General features: G+C 41.8%; 1 protein-coding gene across 4 annotated transcripts in view; it reads left to right on the top strand.

Annotated features, from left to right (window-relative positions):
* The window catches only part of FAM135A (family with sequence similarity 135 member A), a 91995-nt gene that overhangs the window by 17826 nt on the left and 55161 nt on the right, over window positions 1-19008 (top strand). For all 4 annotated transcript variants that reach the window (XM_060235519.1, XM_060235545.1, XM_060235527.1 and 1 more), the window contains exons 2-3: window positions 15437-15522; window positions 17376-17500. In XM_060235519.1, the coding sequence (XP_060091502.1) occupies window positions 17424-17500 (77 nt within the window). In that variant the 5' untranslated portion in view covers window positions 15437-15522; window positions 17376-17423. The remainder of the gene's footprint in view (window positions 1-15436; window positions 15523-17375; window positions 17501-19008) is intronic.

Consider the following 19008-nt stretch of genomic DNA (forward strand, 5'->3'; position numbering starts at 1 on the left):
TCAGACTGTTTCAATTAAATTATTTTTGCTCAAGGATTCTTTTTTCCTTTGTTCTATAAGAAGTTGTCAAAACCTTTCATCTATTTCACATTGTCATTCCTCTGTTTTTCTGCTCAGTGCTTTGACCCATGTTGCTTTATCAGTTTGTTCAACAAACCTAGATAAGATCATGATATGTCACTTTGATTCTGTTGATGCCTGTGTGACTACATTAGTTTGGGATTAATTGCTTTCATATAATTGGTTTGCAGTTTAAGAAATAATCCCTATTTTAGTATATTGCAGCAGTCTGCCAGGGGCTTGCACCCAATTTTTAAAATTTGTTTTATTTTACTATTTAATAATTGTGTTTTAATATTCTTTATTTTTGCTATTAGATGTGTTTGGATTATGTTGTAGTTTCCATTGGTTTCAATGAGAAATGAATCTGTAAATTTTTAACATCTGTATTATCAAATAGATTTAAGAAAATAATCAGCAATTATATCTTCTCAGACCAAGCTGGTTTGATTTTCAGTAGAACAGATTCAACAAATTTAAGGAAGGTACTAAATCTAATTGAATATTTGAAGACATCTAAGATTAAATCAGCTTTGTTTTTTTCATATGCCAGAAAGGCTTTCAGTAGGGTGGACAATAAATATTTACTGACTCATTTAGATAAATTTGTTTTGAAGAGGAATTTTAAAGAATGGGCAGAATCATTTGTTCAACCTCTGTAGGAAAGATAATTACAGAGAGATTTCACAATCTGTTGAGTGGAGGCATAAAGCAAGGATACCGCTTCTCAGCATTATTGTTTAACTAGGATTAAGGCTGTTGTGAAGAAAAATACAGCGGACTCTAGAAGGAGGCTCTGGGCGAGTGCCTGCCACCCTTGCTGTCTTCCCATCCACCCACACACAGACACCTCAAGGGGAGCTAATGTCTGCCATGCAGAGAGCAGTTGTAAATCTGAGTGATCTCCAGAGCCTCCCTAGAAGTAAATGGCACCTGTCAGAGGTCCTATCCCATCTCAAGCCCACCCTCTCAAGGCCTCACCCCTAACCTGCAGTTGGCAACCCTATCTGTTTTCCTATATCTGCCCCTCTGACTTCAGCTTTCCATTGCCTTATCCCCCCCCCCACTCCCACAGCTTCTACATAGGAAAATGACAGTCTTTCTTCATGGGGGAGGAAGCAGTTTGCATCATTCTCCTCTCCCCCTGTGAATAGCATCTGAACAACAACCCTGCAAGGCAGGTTAGGCTGGAAGTCTATGCCTGGTCCAAAATCACACAGTCAGCTGCCACAGCAAGAACCTGGGTCTGGCAGATCCCACTCTGAAGCCTTAACTTGTATGTCCTCCTCAAATTCCACCACAGAATCTCCAGGAATTTCCCACCAATTTGAAAAGGTATCACTAAAGGTCCCTGGGCGAGTCCCACCCCACCCCGGCCTGACTGTCTTCCCACTCATTCAATTGAAGGCATTCACTCCCCAACCCACCTCAAGGGGAGCTGATCTCTGCCATCTACCTGGAGAGCAAATGTGATTCTGAGAGATCTCCAGCCCTCACCTGAGATTGGCAACAGTGGTTCACCAGGAGGAAAGGCTTTTCCTTCAGAGGTCTGTAGTGATCCTTTAGGAATCTCCCAGCAACCTGGAAAGGCACCACTAAAGGCCTCTGGTTGAGTGCACCCCCCCCAACCCTGGCTGTCTTCCCACCCACCAAAGTGAAGGCTTTCACCACCCCCCACCCCCCGCCAACCTCAAGGGGAGCTGATCTCTACCATCTACCTGGACAGCAACTGTGATTCTGAGAGATCTCCAGCCCTCACATGGAGATTGGCAACAGTGGTTCCCCAGGAGGAAAGCCTTTTCCTCAGAGGCTCGTAGTGATTCCTTAGGAATTTCCCAGCAACCTGGAAAGGTACCACTAAAGGCCTCTGAGCAAGTGCCTCCCCGCACCCGCCTGGCTGTCTTCCCACCCACCCAAGTGAAGGCATTCACTCCCCCCCACCTCAAGGGCAACTGATCTCTGCCATGTATCTGGAGAGCCGTTGTGATTCTGAGTGATCTCCAGCCCTCACCTGGAGATTGGCAACAGAAGTTCCCCAGGAGGAAAGACCTTTCTCTTAGAGGCCTGTAGTGATCCCTTAGAAATTTCCCAGCAACCTGGAAAGATACCACTAAAGGCCTTTGGGAAAGTGCCCCCCTCCCAACCTTGTCTTCCGACCCACCCAAGTGAAGGCATTAATTCCCCTCCACGCACACACACACACCTCAAGGGGAGCTGATCTCTGCTATCTGGAATTTCGTGACCTGGAGTTGGCAACCCTGCAACCTCTAAGGAAAAGTATAGTCTTCACAGTGTGTGTGTGGGGGGGGGGGGCTGACCTCATTCCCATTTCTCTCTCCCCTTTGATCGGAACAACCACCCTGTGAGGCTTCCCTGTCTCCTTCTCAGGCAACCATCTTGGGGCGAGGCTGAGGGGAGGAGGGATAGAGGGAGTGAAAGTCAGTAAAGGTGGGACAGCCATGCCCTCTGAGGAGGTGCCAGGCTCCCTGGCTATTGCAGTGGCCTTCTGAGGCTGTGTGTGTTGGGAGACCCTCTGTGAGGGCTGTTGATAGGGCCTTTTGTGAGGCCGCAGGAGCTCTGCAGCCCTTTCTGAAACCAGTTGACAGAGAAGAGCTTAGAGATGTGAGTGTCTCTGAGGTAAGACTGCTTCTAGCAGTTTGTTCAGCATTCCAGAGCCTGAGTAGGCAGGAGCAGGGGAGTCAGCCAGTGGGAGGCCAGAGACTCTGACTGAGCTGTGATGGGCCGATGGTTTCTGGAGTGCATGGAATGTTCGCAAGAAAATTATGATATATGATGATGATGATATCTTCTTGAAGCCATTTGCCATATCAGTTAGATATATAAAAAGCACTGAGCTAGCAAAACATTGTTCCTCTTTGCTGATGACACACTGATTTTTCTAACAGACCCAGAAAAATCAGACACTTGCGCAGAAACTCTTATAAACAAATATAGCAAAGTAGCTAGATATAAATTATATTTTTCGCACCATAAGGCGCTCCAGACGATAGGACGCACCTTCCTCCTGGGGGGCGATCTGCTCCCTCCGCCCTCCGATCCCAGCGCTTGCTTTAAGCATCAGAGCTGGAGCCAGGCAGGCAAGCAAGGAGGAAGCAAGCTGCCCTCTCTACAGCCGGCGCTTGTGAAGCGCTGGGTTTGCGGTGGGGCCATGTGGAGCGATCCCAGCGCTTGCTGGAAGAAGCTGGAGCCAGGCAGGCAGGCGCAGGGGAAGTGCCGGGATCGGAGGCGGAGGCAGCGGATCGCCCCCCCCCCCCCCCCGGAGGAAGACGCACACACTTCCCCCCCACTTTTTTTTGGGGGGGGAGTACGTCTTATGGTCCAAAAAATATGGTATGTGAATTAAAGTAGCTGGATGTACATTAAGATGATGATACTGAATTTATATCCTGCCCTCCACTCCGAATCTCAGAGCAGCTCACAATCTCCTTTATCTTCTTCCTCCACAACAGACACTCTGTGGGGTGGGTGGGACTGAGAGAGCTCTTATAGAAGCTGCCCTTTCAAGGACAACTCTGCGAGAGCTATAGCTGACCCAAGGCCATTCCAGCAGCTGCAAGTGAAGGAGTGGGGAATCAAACCCGATTCTCCCAGATAAGAGTCTACACACTTAACTACCACAGTAAACTAGCTCTCTAAAGCAGTGTTTTTAAGTACAGATTTAGTTTTTCTTTTCAGAATTGAAATTAGTAAAGTTAAGATTACCAAAAAAAACAAATTACTTATTTAGGAATTAAATTAAGCAAAAATAAGGAATTGGATAAGAATTGTAAAGCAACGGTTGTGGAAATGAAAAAAAACAAACAAATTTGCCCATTGGAAAATTCTAGGTTGGACAACTGCAGTAAATATGCCAACAAATTTATTGATCTTGAATTTAATTATTATTACTTCTGATAAAACTATGAAAGAGTGGTGGTGTACGGTAAATGAGTTTATGTGGGGTAGTAAAAAAGCCCTGTGGCACAGAGTGGTAAGTTGTAGTACTGCAGTCCAAGCTCTGCTTACAATCTGAGTTTGATCCTGGTGGAAGCTGGGTTCAGGTAGTCAGCTCAAGGTTGACTCAGCCTTCCATCCTTCCAAGGTCGGTAAAATGAGTATCCCGCTTGCTGAGGGCAAAGTATAGATGACTGGGGAAGGCAATGGCGAAACCACCCTGTAAAAAGTTTGCCAAGAAAATGTCCTTATGTAACATCACCCCATAGGTTGGTAACGACTCAGTGCTTGCACAGGGGACTACCTTTTAAAAAAGAACTCTAGAGTAAATTGGCACAGAATGAAAGTATTAAGGGTGAATTGGATATTCTGAATTTAAAATTATGTTATGATGCTGCACTAGTGATAGTGAAATGGATGTCAGTGACGATGCTTCAGAAATAGCCATTGAACAGTATTATGTTAAAGATTCCACTGAAGACCTTTTTGTGGATGCACAGAAATACAAGGAAAAGCATGTACAATAATAAAAATCGGTCTGTGGGTGATATTTTGAAAATTTGGCATAGTTACAAGAAAAAAATGTTGCCTGATGTCTCCTGTCATCTGTTGGTATTGCAAACTACACTGCAGACTATTTGCATTTTGGGGGGATGTGCAGAAGCCAAAAACAAAATAAAACTGCCTATTTGTTGTGGACTTTATGAAATGTGGATTAGACAAGGATTATCCCTATTTGCTTGAGGTCCTCTTGTTAAACTATATACCAGGGGTGGCCAAATTTGCTTAACGAAAGAGCCACACGGAATAAAGGTCAGATGTTTGAGAGCCACAAGACATGAACAAATATTACACACATGTCTTTACTTAAGCTCATAATACTTTCTTTGCACAGAAAGATAAAATACATATCTATGCGCTTTACAACACAACTATGCTAGGAGACTTTTAAAAAAACAAGAGCTGGGAATAACTGTCCCCATAAGACCAGCATAGGGAAAGGTTAGGAAATTATTTTTTGCCACCAGTGGGAGAAGAAAACACACATGTAAGACTTTTTTGGTAGAAAAGGCCCAGCTGGAACTCATTTGCATATTAGGCGGCATCACCTGATGTCACCATTGTTTCACATAGGGCTTTTCTGTAGAAAAAGCCCAGCATGAATTCATTTGCATATTGGGTCACACCTTCTGACACCAAGCCAGCCAGAACTGCGTTCCTGTGTGTTCTTGCTCAAAAAAAGCCCTGCACACATGTAATCACTGATTACCATTTGCATCATTATGTATCTCACTTTGCCTTGACACCAAGGTTAGTAAATACAGCTCCTACTTCTAAAGCCCAGTGCGGGAGGGGGATGCAGCAGTTCCTCCAAGCTCAGCAGGCCTGCAAACCTGTCAGGAGCAATGGCACTCAGGTGAACATAGCCCCCAGCTACCAGGTCTGCAACAGGTGGCTGGCCAAGGGAGGGAAGCAAGTGCCTTCTATCAGTGCCTCAGCTCACTCATCTAGGCTGCGGGCCCTACTATTGACCATCCCAGTGCACGTTGCAGAGGTGGGGTGAGGGCAGTCTCCACCTTCCCTCCAGTCCCACCACCACCATTGCTCGCAGAGCCAAGGGCTACCACTGGTGCTTGCCCTCTCATATTTCTTTCCTCACCACTTTCGATCTCGTTGTTCTTCTTGGGGGTGGCTGCATTTTGGTCACTGTCTGTCTAGCAGAGAAGGGCAGGAATCTTGAGTGTTGTCCAGCTGGATTTGGCAGCATTGCCTTCCCTACACAGTTCCTTTTCTCCCTCAGTTCTTTCACTCTTTCCTCAGTCCAGGTCTACAGGTGTCCTCTGTGGTGGAAGAGAAGAACTTGCAAGACTGCTTATTTTCCCCTCCTTCCCCACTTCACACACAGTGAGAATGGTCACCTACCTATTAGTCAGTGCTCAGAGGCTATGCACACTTTCTTGAGAGTAAGCCTGCATTAAATTCCTTCTCAGCCTCTGGGAGCTGCACAATATGTGTGAAAGAGCTGCATGTGGCTCCTCAGACACAGTTTGGCCACCCCTGCTATATACCTATGTTTCCAAAAGAATTTCAAAATATGATTTTTCATATGATAACAGCAGCTAGAATTACCTTTCTGAGATACTGAAAGGCAGATAATATTTCACCTGTGGAAGAATGGATAATGAAATCTATAGAACCTTTTTTGACAATCAAAATCACATTCTTAAAAAGAGGGAAGGATATATTTGAATTGAATGTAGTTTGGCAAACTTTTTATCAAGAGATGTTCAATTGATGTAATTAAGTGGCATACAAAGATTTTGGTGGAAGGTGTTCTCTAATATTTCTATTAATTTGCTATATTTCTGTTTGTTTACAAAGTAATCTTAAACTGAATAAAGTTTTTTAAATTGTGTTTTAATTCCCTTTATTTTTGCTACTATGTGTGTTTTGGAGTCTTCCTTTATTTTTGCTATGTGTTTTGGGTTCTTGTTTTAGCTTCCAGAAGTATCAGTGACAAATGCATGGGACAAATTTGGCATGGGATTCTGCTTGCCAAATTTCAGGCATATAGGAGAAACCATCACCGTTTCACAGGAAATTAATTGCTGGAAAAACTCTGGCCCTAACTTTGTATTTCCCTATTCAAATAAGATAAAATACTCAAGTTTTTTGTATCTGTCACATAAGGGGACCTCCAGGCCAAACTTCAGAGAAAGTGCTCCCTGTTTTATAGGCAATTAAATTTCTCATTGCAGAGGAGGTACAGGGAAGCATTTGGCACCCCAACAGAGCCAGCAGAGTTACACAAGGGATGTAGAAGCTTGTATTTGGCACCTCAGGAAGGCCAGCACTACTTCACATTCTCTCACAGTTTAGAAATTGCAAAGCAAGCGTTGGAGAACTGGTAAGTACACAGTCTCTTAAGAAAGTAGTTGGTACTGACAGTGAATTGGCTCTGCTCCATGCTTATATGGGATCCAGAAAGCACTCCCAATAGAGCAGTGATTGGTGAAAATGCTGTGCACAGAAGCACATCAGCACAATCCTCTTTTGATGGAAAGAGCAATAATCCAGCTCTGTTGCTTGGTCAACGTGCGTATCAGTCACTTCCATCGTTTGCTGACTCACTCCCCTCTCTGCCTTCTTTTTCTTCCTTTCCCATTGTTTTAGTTAGAAAGGTGCCAAAAATTAGACAGTTAATTTTCCAGTTTAAATAAATTATATTTTTCCAGTTTAGAGTAGTTATATTAATTGTACTGGTTTCTTGGTTTAGTAATTAGTTATTAGGGGAAAAAAACTATTTTGTTAACTTTTCTTCAGATTACATGTGCTATCTCATAGTGCCACTCCCTGGATTTTTAAAAAAAACAACACCTGGATATAAATGTGTTAAATAAATGTGATTGTAAAAAAACGCTGGAATGGCAGTAAATATGAAAATAAAATATTCAGATGTTCAGGATTATATGTTCAGGATTATACATCTCTCACACAGAGAAAAACGGCCAGCAAGAGTGTGCTTTTATCAGTGCTGCCCCACTTGCTCTTTGCTTTCATCCTTCCTCTTGAACCCCTCCCCAAATGGCAAAGAGGCATCCCAGACCTGGCCGTGCCTTGAGGATGAGAACTGGTCTAACCACACATTTTTTCAGAGCAGATGCAAAGCACTGCTTGTCTGAAAGCCTTAAGTACGAAAAACATTCAACTTATTTTTATGCTTGTGTGCATCTCATGCAGTTTTGCGAACAACTGTGCTGGACACATCTATGAAGTTAATTTACTGGAACTGGAAGAAATCAGCAAGTTATTTCTGTGCTGGATTCCACTGCTAGTTTATAAAACATATGGTGTAAGGCAAGGCATACAAAATGGTGTTTAGAGTACTTTATGTTTGTTGAGAGTGTGTTTTATTTATTATATCAGTTCATTTTTCAGCCACTGTTGGCTTGGGCTGTGCAGTTCTAAAACAGGAGATTGCTAATGATATGGGCAGAGCAATCCTGAGCCTCTGTGAAGCTGCAGTGCCACCAGTCACCTCCCTAAGGGGGTAGTTGTGATGTTAGGGGTGCTTCTCCAATGGTGGCTGGATGTTCCCATGTGCTCCTGAGGCCCAGTTTCCGATGTAAGAAGGACAAAAGGCGGGGATTCAGCTCCACTGGTGGGATGATGACTTTCCCCTGTTTGATTGGCATGTGCAAGCAGGAGAAACACAGTCAAGCAGCCACCAGTGTTCCTTGTTGGCAGCTTGTGGGACATCAGCCAGTTGTAGATGCGCCATTTGACACTCCAGTGCCGCCAGGAGAACCCGGTGGGTGGTGGAATCCAGATCCTTGACATCTGTCAGAACCTCCAAACCTGTGATTTGTGCATGGGGTGCTGCAAACAGGCAGGGCATGTGCCTAGTGTGGTGGTGCCACCTTCAGCCCCCTCTCCCGGCAGGTGCCTCTGATGGCCCTGATGCACCAACCTGCCTGGTGCGCCAGGGCCATGTCCATGTGGGGGAGCGCTCTGGGGTCCCCAGCTGCCAGGTTCAGGAGTGACATGCCATGTCCAGTGTAGCACAATCCCACTGGTGTTGATCAGAGGGGGTTGTGGGAATGGCTCCTTGCTTATCTGCTTGTGTGTTGCCACCCCTTGGGATCCCAGCAGTTGAGCTGCAGTGTCTGAGGGACCTAAAATTAGGGAGAGGTCAGCAACAGAGTGAAGACTTTGTTCTCTCAGTGGTCTCTTCCTCCCTAAGTGCTCACCCAGCAGTGCCAGATCCCCTGTCTGTGTTGCACCTGCCACCAAGGTATGTGCATGCTTGCTCTAAGTTCCCACAGCAGGGAGTTGTCAGACCGTATCCCATGGCACAGACCCAACCTCTGAAGTTGTGAGGTGACCTCCCAGAACCATTGGTAGGGCAGGGTGGCATGGAGGTGTGTGCGATTGGGTGTGCATTTGGTCAATATCCTGAGCTGCTTGGGTTCCTAAGAGTATATCTGCAGCTGATTGGGGAGGAGTGAACAGGGATTTACCATTGGTGTTAATGGGCTGTACCACCATTTTTGCCAACACAATTTTTCTCCCCTTTTGGGGGAGTGTTCTCATACTAGAAGTGGTTAGGGAGCTGACCGACTGCCATCACGCCACCTGGCACACCCACATTTCTGCCAGTGTGGGGGGGTCATGTTGTTAGTTTGCTGACATGGGGCCATGGTGCAGTGATGCTGGTAGAAGCAGCATTCACTGCCACAGGAGGTGGTGGCGGCCACAAGTATAGCCACCTTCAAGAAGGTTTTAGATAAAAATATGGAGCACAGGTCCATCAGTGGCTATTAGCCACAGTGTGTGTGTGTATATAAAATTTTTTGCCACTGTGTGACACAGAGTGTTGGACTTGATGGGCCGTTGGCCTGATCCAACATGGCTTCTCTTATGTTCTTATGTTCTTAAGCACACTGCACAGTGCCACTCATGCCCTCTGCAAGAGTAAATGACCTTTACACCGGTGTTTCTTTGAGTTACGCTGTTGTTGGAATTAGTCAGTGCCCTATTTTGATTCCCTTCCCCACAGATTGTTCTGTTAATGAGTGTGCCAGTGACTGTGCTCTAATCCACCACTGTTTGTACAGATTGCATGTTAAACGTGACATAGGAACACTTCAGCCAGCTAGGACAAAGCAGCTAACAGTGGTCTCGCAGCGCTGGTTGCCAGCCTTTTCTTTAACGAGAGCTACTTGTAATGAAAGATACCTTTTCCCATGTTACATAGCCTTTTCCATCCTAGGGACGAAATACCAGAAATGAAATTAAAAGCAGCAGAGAAAAATCCCTTGAAATAAGTTTAAAAAAGAAGCCTAGGCCAGATTTCTTCATGATCTTTTCCAGATTCTTTTAGGGGATGCATAAGTTACTCTGCAACCAGTTGCTGAGGATCCAGATTTGGTTGGCCAAGACTGGAAGACACTGTCTTTTTCAAAAGGAGAGGTAGATACTGCAGCTCCTCCGTGCAGGAGAATGAGGGTCCCAACTCTTATTGCTGAATTTAAATTTATGGCCTCAAAGTCACTGTAGTGACCACATCTGTGACGCATTTCCTATGAAAACACCTACAATTTCACAATTGCTCCCTTAAAACAGTTGGGAAGAGGCTATACAGAAGTTCACAGTCTTGATGGAATTCCACTAACTCTTAACAAACATATTTTTACATAGATTAGGCCCCAGCATGTTCTTACAAAAATCATGTTATGTCAGATTAACTGCAGTGAGTGAAGAGCACTTTGACTGCAAACAATACTGCAACATACCGGAGGATATATAAATAATGGAAAAGCCAACAATATAAAGACACTGAATTACAGTTTGAGCTTCCAGCGTCTTTAAAAGGTGAGATACTGTGAAAAACAGAAAGAAAACATACCTATACCAAAGAAACTGATTGTTACAGAAACATTATGCTTTCCCTCAAAGCAACATTATTTGAATAGCTTAACATTGATATACCCTTGGAACAAACATACACCCAGGGTTGTTGTTTTTTTGAGCAGGAACGCAGTTCCGGCTGGCTTGGTGTCAGGGGGTGTGGCCAAGGATGCAAATAAGTTCCAGCTGGACTTTTCCTACAGAAAAGCCCTGCACAAAACAATGGTGATGTCAGGGAGTGTGGCCTAATATGAAATTAGTTCCTGCTGGGCTTTTTCCTACCTATTGAATAAACCTGTATGATGAGAACAAACTGATACACTGACTACATAGAAAAACAGGCTTAAAAAACACAATCAAATAAGTTTTTAAAAAATGACTGAACATCCAGGTGTTGCACCCCTCTCTATCACAACAGCACAAGACCTATATGCAGAGAGAGAGAGAGAGAGGCTGACTGAGTTGGAGGGAGTCTGGCATGGTATGTCAGGGTCCTTCTTTACAAAAGGGAGCTCCTACCTTTGCAACTTAACTCCAAACTTTTATTGGTGTTTGTTTCTCATGCATGCTTCCTTATGCCACTAGGAAATATCTTGGAAGCAAAGTGCAGGGCACAAACACTACAGCTTCATAATAAAGTCAGAGTCCAGCAGCACCTTTAAGACCGACGAAGTTTTATTCAAGGTATGAGCTTTTGTGTGTTTTACACACACTTCTTCAAATACAATGAAATGGGAGAAAAGCATTCAAATTTATAGACAGTTGAAAAAAAAATTAATTAGCATATAACGTGATGTAAACGTTTTGAGACAAAGCAGGGACGACAAGCTAAGTGCACAGGGTCAACAGCTGTATGGGTCCAGTTAAGGGGAAATAACATTTGATGCAATAAAAATGTCAAAATAGGAGATAAGTATGTAAAAGAATCTTCTCTGATTGTCAGAAAGTTAACTTTATGATGCTGAAAAGAAAACAGAATTACTATGTGCTGTGGTACATTAATCACTAAATATTATTAAAGTCAGGGAGGACAAGAAAGTTTTTCTGTGTGTATGTGTGTCTGCACCTGGAAGTCATGTTGACCTGTGTTAACTGACCCCTACTGGGGCCTGGAGGATATTCAGACAGGTGGCTGAATATAGCCCGCCCATGTCCTCCTGACTTGGTATTTCAGAGAGGTTTCCCACATCCAAGGTACGAACCAGAACTAACCCTGCTTTAGCTTCCAAGATCTGATGACATTGGGCTTGCCTGTGCTATCTAGGTCAGGGCAACTGCAAAATATTTTTAATGCCCATTTAAACATATTTAACCTTCATGCCATTTCAATGACACAACTTTTTTATTTGAACTAAGAGGTTGCAGAGAAAATAATGGAGCCCTATAGGGTAACCATTCAAGTTTGTTTGTCTACAAAATATGCAATTTCTTTTTAAAAATACATGAAGCAGATATGGTCAAGATATAAAACTATTTCTACACCTGACTGAATTTCAGAAATGAGAGATCCTAGCTGGCTGAAGTGGCTCTTAATCCTTCCTCACAGAAAAGTGGGGGGAGTTGTGCATCACCTTACTGCAGTTACTTTCTTCTGCCCTCCCTCCCCCAAAATGAGGGGTCTTATTTTGTGGAGAACGAAGCTGCTGCATAAAAGAGAGGTAGAATAAAACTTTCTGTTGGTTTTTCTTTTATTATGAAAGGAATGATTGTGTGCACTGGCCTTTAACTCTGGATTGAAAATAGCTTCCCATAGGGCTGAGTCCCGACACAAGTGAAGTCCTGGGTTGGGTTCAACAACGGAGAGCCTGCCTGATGTGAGAATTTGAGTGAGTCTGAGAAGGGGGGAGTATTTTTGTGAAGAACTTCTGGAGTGGAATTGGGAAAGAACTAGTTCTTTGGTGAATTGAAGTTGATGTCTGTAACCATGTACTTGGAAGGGAGGTGGGGAGGCTGTGTTTATTTCCAAAAAAATTGAAGGATGTGGACTCATACCTTTTTGGCAAACCATGCCATCTGTCCAAACAGTACTTGGCTACCAACCACAACTTGTGAGTCACTGATTTTCGTAGATTATTATGCCTGTTGGCATACTGTTCTTAATTTAGAGAATCCTGAGTTTCTTGGGTTGTGATGATTTAACCAGTCCTTTGCCTTATTTGGAGTACAGCTGAAATACTTTGACTGGTTTCCAAAACACCTGTTTCATAAGATCTTTAGTGAGTCCAGAGCTGAGAAGTTTCTTTTATTAAGCAGGATATAGTTTTCCTTGATGAAACTGAACTATGGGAGACAGCTGTGGAAGTGTGTAGTATGTACAACTTGTTAAACAGAGATTTGCTTGAGCTCTGTGGTTGAGAAAACAAAGCCCTACTGAAACAGTTTAATGGTTACTAGGAGTTATCTGACAGCTGTTTGTTAGCCTTTAATATGTACGCTAGAGAAGTGTGATGGATGTGCTTTTTTAGTTGGTTTTAATAAATCCCTGGTTTTGTTTTCTGATTGCAGAGTACATACATACACATTTTAGATATTCATGATATTTTTCTGTATGTGTTTCAGAGGGTACATAGGATACATAAACTTTTGGTTCTGTATTGCAGTTTCTACTTGACAGACTGTATGGTGTATTTGGAAAGCCTGCTTTCTTTTACCGGAGAAATAAAATTGGTCAATTCCAGATACTTCTAAATTTGTGCTTATGATATACTTTTATCTGCTGCGGTGGGCTTAAATATTTGGAACGCAAGTGGCAGCAACCCTGAGCTAGGTATAAGTGTAAAAACTAGAGATGTAATATTTCCAAAAATTTTGAAGCTACAAAGGGGAAAAACAGATTTTTTTTCTTGTTGCTTTTCACCAAGAGAACCCCCCCCCCCCAAAAAAAGTTGGGAAATATTTAAATATGTGCAATACTTAGTCTCCTATAAAACAAAAACTTCTTTTACTAATCAGGGCTTTTTTTGAGCAAGAACGCACAGGAACACAGTTCCGGCTGGCTTGATGTCAGGGGGTGTGGCCTAATATGCAAATATGTTCCTGCTGGGCTTTTTCTACCAAAAAAGCCGGGTTACTAATTAACAACTTAAAATGTTTTATTCCTAACCTAGCATGTTGTAAAATTGCACAGTTTAACATAGTACATTGTCTCAGAGATCAGGGCCCTGTGGGACTTACTACCATTCTGCAGGGCCTGTAAAATGGAGCTGATCTGTCAGGCCTTCAGTTGTGGCAGTGGGTGTCCTATAAGACCTCGGCCTCCCTTTTGAAGCTTACCATCTTTATGTGGCCCAGGCTAAGAAGATCTGGAAACCAGTAGCGCCAGCTGGAAATTCCTCCATTCTGTTAATTTATGCTGCTTTTAAACTATTTTAAACTGTTTCACTTTAATATTGAATTATGCATTGATATTTTTATAAATTTTTACACTCCGTTCTGTGATCTTCCCTGAGCCTGAGCTTGCAGGGAGGGGGGAAATATAAATAAAAATAAATTATGGAATTTACAAGGATAAATATCTTTATTTTCTATAAGAAAAATTACAAGAATACCCAATACTTGAGAATGAGTTGCATCCTGCTACATCCTGTGCTACCATAACACATATCTGATTTTTGCCATCTGAGAGGTAGGGGAGGAAATAAAAGTAGAAGGTAGAAAACCAGTTATGTAGTAAACAAAAGAAAACCTATCATATGGAGTTACAATAGGTAAGACTGCCAGCATGTTTAGATATTAAGCTAAATTTTATAACATTTAAAATACTGAACTCTTATAATAATGTAATATCATTAAACACATTATACTATATTGCTGGCCAAAATTGTTCACATTTGAATAAAAAATCTTGAACATAATGTATATGTCTATAGTGTAAGAGTTTTTCCCCTCAGTTCTCCCTCCCCATCTCCCAATTTTTCCATAGTTTTCATTTGGAATAAGTTAAATGTTTTGAACACAAGGTTTTTCTCACTAAAACCAAGAAAATATTACATATGAGGGGTTTTTTCAGTCTTCCCCTAAATCTTTCAGTTTTTTTCACTGGAAAATTGAGAAAGTCTTCAGATTTTCCCATGCTGTCATTTGGAATGAGTGTATGAGTGCAAGACAAGTTTTTTCTCACTCAAAAAGAGAAAATATTTCATAGGAGGTTTTTTCAGTGTTCTTCTAGTTGTCCAATCTTCCATTGGAAAAACAGAACAAGTCCCCAGACTGTTCATGCTCTTTGTTTTGAATGTGAAAACGCTTTCCTTAAGAACTATTTTATTCATTTTAAAAGATGAAATTTTGCATAGGAATATCATTTCAGTGTTCCCTGAAATGGGGAAAGGGGGGGGGGAGGCCTCTCCCTGGGAAAAAGGGGAGGGTCTTGAATTTTTCTGGGTCTTAAATGTGTGTGAGCTCACACGGCTAATAAAAGCTGCTTTCTTTCATTCTGTGTTTGGAGATTAACTAGTCACTCCAAAGTTGTGGGAGTTGATAGCGGGGCAGTAATTATTTCCTCCTTTCTGTATCACTTTAAGAAACAAACTGTTCATTTATTTTGGACATGTAAGATATATTGTTATTTAGATGTGTAATAGTAGTAATAATAGCTTAAAGACTTGCTCTAGTAACAAATTATTGGATTTTCAGTGTACGGATAAAAGGTCTGAAGGCTGGGTTGGGGTGGGAATCAAGAATATAAAGGTTTTTTTCCTCCTAGTTTTCCTGTTTCCCCCAGTTGTGTTGGGGAAAAGGGGGAGAACATGTGAGGAAGGAATCCCCCATCTTCCCATCTCTAACACAAACAAAATGCTAAAAGTAGAGACATACAAAATTGTATTAAATGAAATGCAAATGTAAAATATAGTGAAATCTAATCAGACTGAAAATATCTACAATTCTGAACTCTTTCTCTAGAATCTAATCACAGTAAATCTACCAATATGAGCCTGTGTGTGTGTGAGAGAGAGAGTGATATGGATGTATTTCATTTGATTATACAATAACTTTATTTTTTGTTTTCTTGCAGAATGAGCACTATGTTTGTGATTGCAAGTATGGGGAAGCGGAAGACTGCTTATTACCTCTATTAAAATGGATTATTTATTGTTAGAGGTAAACAGAAACTTTTACTGTTGATAATATTTTTTGCACTTTTGTAGCATGCCAGTTAAGTCCCAGCACTTTATTTAATAATATATCCTATTGATATAGTAGAATTTTTAATTGTAGAATCTGTATTTTACTTAGTGAGCTGGCAGACTTGTGAATTTTGGGTATAAATGGTAGTTTTCACTTTTTGTACTGCTATAGAGGTTAACATTTCAACTGTTGATTACAAGAAGCAACATTCTACAGAACAGGCCATGCTTTTATTTTAAATCTTAATTGATGCACATTGGCCATGCTTTTATTTTAAATTTTAATTGATGCACATTGTCATTGTGATTTATGGTCTTTAAAATATAGTCATTAAAATAGAAAAGCGAATAAAGGCAGCTATCATTCCTTTGTGGTGAAGTCACACAGATTTTTTTAAAAAATCATTTTTAATTACTCCTAAAAGAAAGAAGTAACAAATATAACAATAATCATGGCAGATTTACAAATAAGCCTCTATAAAAGGTTTCCAAACATCTAAAAGTATGTCCATACACAATTGTGGTCCATATGCAACATGTTCAAATGCTGATAAAGTTGTAAGGTCCACAATCCATTGGATTATTTGAGGTCCCTTTGTTACAAAATCTGCATAAAGGGTGTTTTGATTATCCAAGAATAATTCATGAATGAAAATTTGCCTTATGGCTCATTCCTAAATTTTCTTTACTTGGAAGTACTTACTCATTGAATTTTATAGGATTTAATTCCTGTTGGGTCTGTTTAGCACTTTGGTAAGCAGGGTTTCTTCTTCTGGTCCTCCTAGGGTTGCCAAGTCCAATTCAAGAAATATCTGGGGACTTTGGGGGTGGAGCCAGGAGACATTGGGGGTGGAGCCATAAGTAAAGTTGTGACAAGCACAATTGAACTCCAAAGGGATTTCTGGCCATCACATTTAAAGGAACTGCACACCTTTTAAATGCCTTCCCTACATTAGAAGTAATGAAGGATAACAGCACCTTCTTTCGGGGCTCATTGGACCCCCTGGTCCAATCTTTTTGAAACCTGGAGACCATTTTGAGGAGAGTCAATAGAAGCTATGCTGAAAATTTGGTGCCTCTACCACAAAAAACAGTCCTTCCAGAGCCCCAGATACCCACAGATCAATTCTCCATTATACCCTATGATAAATAATCTCCATAGGGAATAATGAAGTGCCCAGCAGACATTTTCCTCCCCCCGATTTATGACGACTCTGAAGCGGGGGATGGGCATCTCTGCTCATGAGTTGCTGAACTTCCAAGTTCTTCAAAGTAACACAGAGCTATCAAAGGTTCAAGTGTACCTTTCCTATGCAAATGACCTCTGAAGAGATTGTGCAACCAATGGTGGGTTGGGCTGTTTTCACAGCCACTGGGAGCAGCCATGTTGTTTTCCTGCTCCCCCCACCCTCATTCAGCCTTAAAGACACAGACACACCATCCCAAGAGTAAGCCTTTCCCAGCAGACTCTGAAGCCTCCAGAGGTGAAAAGGCACCTGGTGGCTGGGGGATGGGGCTTTTCCCCAGCCAGCTGACTGGGAGCGGGAATGAGCCTGGGAAAATGGGAGTACCCCCACTGGGACCTGGGGATTGGCAAGCCTAGATCCTCTATACTGTGTACCAGATTTACATTGCTAAATTGTTGGGTTAGTCTGAACTAAATTGTTGGTTTGAAGCAGAAACATAGGGCAGATACAATAATGTCAGAAGTTACATAGTGTCTGCTTATGAGCATAGATTTAAGAAGTAGAACTGTTCATGCCATATGATTGGTTTTGAAAATTAGTGGCCTTTTTACTTTCTTAAGTTTCTTGTCTTTCTCCTCAGTAAGTAAGGTGCTGACTACAGTTCTTCAACTTCTACATCTACATAAAAATGAGTGAGATACAGGCAATGGTAGAATTTTCGGTGGAACTCCACAAATTTTACAATGTGGATTTGTTCCAAAGAGGGTAAGTATCTATCTCCCCTGCACAATATAAAGGGACTGCTATATGTTATGAAGTTCTGCTGAAGCATTTGTTGCCGAGATGATCAGACATCAAAATCCTGAATAGCATAACAGATTGCTGTATGGAGTTTTTCCTGAATGAAATTCAGATGTTTGCTCAGGCTTGGTTCTCACTTTTCTCAAATGTGTGGATACAAATCCTCTTCTGCCCATTTTGAATGCTGAGAAAGTGAAGAGGTCTCACCAGTGTTCAGAAAAATGGGTCATGGTAGGAGAGATTTCCAGTACTTAAAGCTGAATGTTCTGTGGGGGTGGGGGACATCTATGCTGTTTTTCTGAAATGCAGTTGATTTTTCATTGCAGATTACTGCTTATGTTTTTTTTTACTTGTGCTTGTGGTTCTTTGCTAACTGTGGAAGTTAAAAAACTGAGTTCATGCTGTTTCATAGCTGAGGGAATACCCTTGCTGTATTCACAGTTCTTGTTTACTTACATTAAGTTTCTCCATTGTCTAATGTTGTCCCATTTGATCCACTTTTCTAACCTGTGTTTTTTGGGGAAAGTCTTCTCTGATTCCAAAGGGTGTCACTTTGGAATGTTTCTTGATGGAGGGTGAAAGGAATATATTAACTAAGCTTTAGTCATTTTAAACTTACGTTAGAGTACTTGAATTCTGACATCACAACAAACTGGAGTTCAATCTAAAACTTCCTAATTCAGGAAGCTGTGGCTCCCTTGATCAGGGAAGAAGAGATTTTGAGGCTTGTTCACCTCATAAACATATGGTGGTTTGTTCATTATGTTTGAATGCATCTCAAGGCATTGCTTTGATGGCATTGAATTTGGAATATAACTCCTTTTAGAGCATTGTTGTGGTTCCTCAGTCTATTAGGATCAGAGCTTGTTTCGTTGTGTGTCATAGGTATGACTTGAGTTGTCTGGGAGTCATAGCAATTGATGTTTTAATTGCTTTTAATTTAAAAATAAGGTGTATTGGTTTAAGAGAAGTATGCCATTACATACTATATCTGCTGTGACTAATGCATGCTTATGCATATGCTGTTGTGCTTTGCACATGATTGCTTTGGACTTGATTATTGTTGCCTGCTTAGCTTGGTGTAGAAAGAAGTCTCCTTTGGCCTTGCTTCCTTTGCAGGAATTACCTATATGTTGTATGGACAAAGCAGGAGTCAAGTTTCACCTTTAAAACCAACCAATTTTTATTTAGAACGTAAGCTTTCGTGTGCTCTTAAGCACACTTCATCAGATGAGGAATCCAGCACAGTGAGCACAACACAGTGTGCTGGATTCCTCGTCTGATGAAGTGTGCTTAAGAGCACACGAAAGCTTACGTTCTAGATAAAAATTGGTTGGTGGGCAGGATTCGTCGTCTGATGAAGTGTGCTTAAGAGTACATGAAAGCTTACATTCTAAATAAAAAACGGTTGGTCTTAAAGGTGCAATTTGACTCCTGCTTTGTTCAATTGCTTCAGACCAACACGGCTGCCC

This window comes from Heteronotia binoei, chromosome 1 (genome assembly GCF_032191835.1).
Source record: "Heteronotia binoei isolate CCM8104 ecotype False Entrance Well chromosome 1, APGP_CSIRO_Hbin_v1, whole genome shotgun sequence".
Lineage (NCBI taxonomy): Eukaryota > Metazoa > Chordata > Lepidosauria > Squamata > Gekkonidae > Heteronotia > Heteronotia binoei.